Genomic DNA, 2,249 nt, shown 5'->3' with positions numbered 1-2,249 from the left:
GGCGCCGGCCCACAGAAGCCATAGACGCCGGCCGGGTGTCCCTGCGGGCACCCCGTGAATTCCTGACTTCCCGTTTGGAGGCCGCCTCCAGGATCGTGTTAAACCCAAACGAGCCGGTGGTACAGTGGCAGAGGGAGGGCGTGTCTTTCCACTTCACGCCGGTGCTGGTGTGTAGAGACCCCCTTCGAACCGTGGGCCTTGGAGACGCCATCTCAGCCGAAGGGCTCTTGTACTCAGAAGCACGTCCTCACTCCTAGGAAGGCCATCAGGCCTCAGGGGCAGGGGCTCCAGCCAGCCGGAGACGCAGAGGGGATACTGCTTTGGGAAGCAGGACTGAGGGTGCCAGGCCGCCCCTAGGGCTAGTGGAAGACCGCCCTAGAAACCGCACAGAGCAGCTTACCAGCACTGTCCAGCCTGCGGCCCGACCGACGGCACTGCGGGTCCCCGATGGACGCAGCAGCATCAGGTATTCAGAGCCCATCTCCTCCCCTCGAGAGCACGTCAGCTGGGAAAGTGCACCCCCACTCCATCCCACAGTGCACGCCTGCCCGCGCCAGGTTCCCGCGCCCTGCAGCTCCCGGGCGAACTGTCTCCACTCGGTGTTCGAGGACGCATTCTGTGCGCACTCCTCGGTCTCCCACGCAAACGCAGGACAGACCCCGCCCCAGGGTCCATGATCTCAGCAGAGTCTGTGGGGCGCCATTAGGCCCCTGGAGGCCCTGGGCACCCACCTGCCTGGCTCCCCAGGCTGCGCTGGCTGGTGGGAGGCTGCCGGTCCCAGGGAGCTCCCGGGAGTAGAGGGCCAGGTGTCCGTGCTGAGCCTCGAAGGAGCTGCTTTTACAACTGGAATGTGCTTCTGTGTGCACCACGGGGCATGTGTGTTTTATGTTGTCGTTGACACGTCCATTGAAGAGTTTGACCCGCAGGATCATGAATGTGTGTCATGTTATGTGTTGTTTTTTTTTATTGAGATTCCCTTGTGCTTTTAAATAATAATTAAAACAGATGACGTTTCAGGAACCCTAAGCCTGTCTGTAGTTGGTTTTGTTCCCATCCTCCTCCTAGAGCCAGCTAACAGACACCACGCTGGTCTTCCCCTTGACGGACACACGCCTCTGCTCGCGCGTGGTGTGGTGCGGCAGCCCCACCCTGCGCCTCCACCACAGGCCTGGCCCTTGGGGCTTTCAAGACAGGAGGTACCAGCCTGCAGTTGCCAAGTTGAAGCCGAATGGGGGCGCAGCAGTTCGAAAGAGGGGCGCGCCTTTCCGGTTTGCTCGGAGGGCAGTGTGGACGTGGTGCCTGGTGGTCGGCGTCCCACCCCAGGCCCGCAGCAGGAGCAGCTTCTGGGTCAGAGCCGTGCGGGCCCTCCCACCCTGGAACTAGAGGAAGCCACCACCGCTGCGGGGGGAGACAGCAGCTGCCACCGCCGCTGCCTCTGGCTAGCTGCACACGGTGGGCAGCCAGCAAACCCCGTGCGTCCGGAGGGCTTCTGTGAGAAGAGGTTCCCGTTCCCCGAGAGAACGGGAAAGCTCCGTTGAGTCTGGCCCTTGGAGCCCTCGGTCGGCTGAGGTGCTGGGGTCTCCGTGTCTCTCAGTCTGTATGCTGTCGCCCCGCGCGGCCCTTGCACCCACTCCCTACAGTGGAGCTGGAGGAGTGGAATCGGCGCATCACCAGGTGCTCGGTGATCAGAGTATCAGCACAGCCCGCGTCGTGAGGGTGAGTGTCACCAGGAGGTGGCGCGGTCTGGGCGGGGCTGGGGTGCACGCACCCCTGTGCACACACTGCTCGGAAGGAGGATGGTGGGTCCTCTCCCTGTGACGGTGTGTGCCAGGTGGCACGGGCGGGTAGGGGACCTTCAGGCCTCAGCCCTTTGTTTTGAACAATGTTTTCCAAAGGTTCGCATATCATTTGTATGAAGAAAAGGAGCTTAGAAAGGGTTCCTGGTGAGGAACGAGCCCTCCTGAGCTGCCGATGGCTCTCACTCACGCACGTCTGCCTGTATAACTCGGGGAGGCCACAGCGCCATGCGCTGGCAGGAGCTCAGGAAGCAGCCCGTGGGGTCAGCGGAGCAGCCATCAGGCTTGGCTTGCCTCTTGTTCTGTGTTGAGTGCAGCACGGTGAGGGGTAGTGGCAGGGCCTGGAGACGTGGGTGCTGTGTGCTGCTAGGCAGGGGGCCTGCGCAGAGGCGGGGCTAGTACCGATGCCTGCCCCGTGACTGTCACTGGTTCAAGGACGCTGCGCACAGGGTG

General features: G+C 62.6%; 1 protein-coding gene and 1 long non-coding RNA gene across 3 annotated transcripts in view; both read left to right on the top strand.

The window, feature by feature from the left end:
• The window catches only part of ADPGK (ADP dependent glucokinase), a gene marked incomplete in the record, with an annotated part of 19,289 nt that extends 18,531 nt beyond the window's left edge, over positions 1–758 (top strand). The window contains 1 exon segment of the mRNA XM_027767781.1: positions 16–758. Within this exon segment, the coding sequence (XP_027623582.1) occupies positions 16–257 (242 nt within the window).
• A 159-nt stretch (positions 759–917) lies between these two features.
• LOC106733740 (uncharacterized) overlaps positions 918–2,249 on the top strand; it is a 10,122-nt gene continuing 8,790 nt past the window's right edge. For both annotated transcript variants that reach the window (XR_001369658.2, XR_003547643.1), the window contains exon 1: positions 918–1,716. This is a non-coding gene — a long non-coding RNA (uncharacterized LOC106733740). The remainder of the gene's footprint in view (positions 1,717–2,249) is intronic.

This window comes from Tupaia chinensis, unplaced genomic scaffold, assembly GCF_000334495.1.
Source record: "Tupaia chinensis unplaced genomic scaffold, TupChi_1.0 Scaffold144682_1, whole genome shotgun sequence".
Taxonomy (NCBI): Eukaryota; Metazoa; Chordata; class Mammalia; order Scandentia; family Tupaiidae; genus Tupaia; species Tupaia belangeri.
This window is presented reverse-complemented; position numbering and strand designations above follow the sequence as displayed.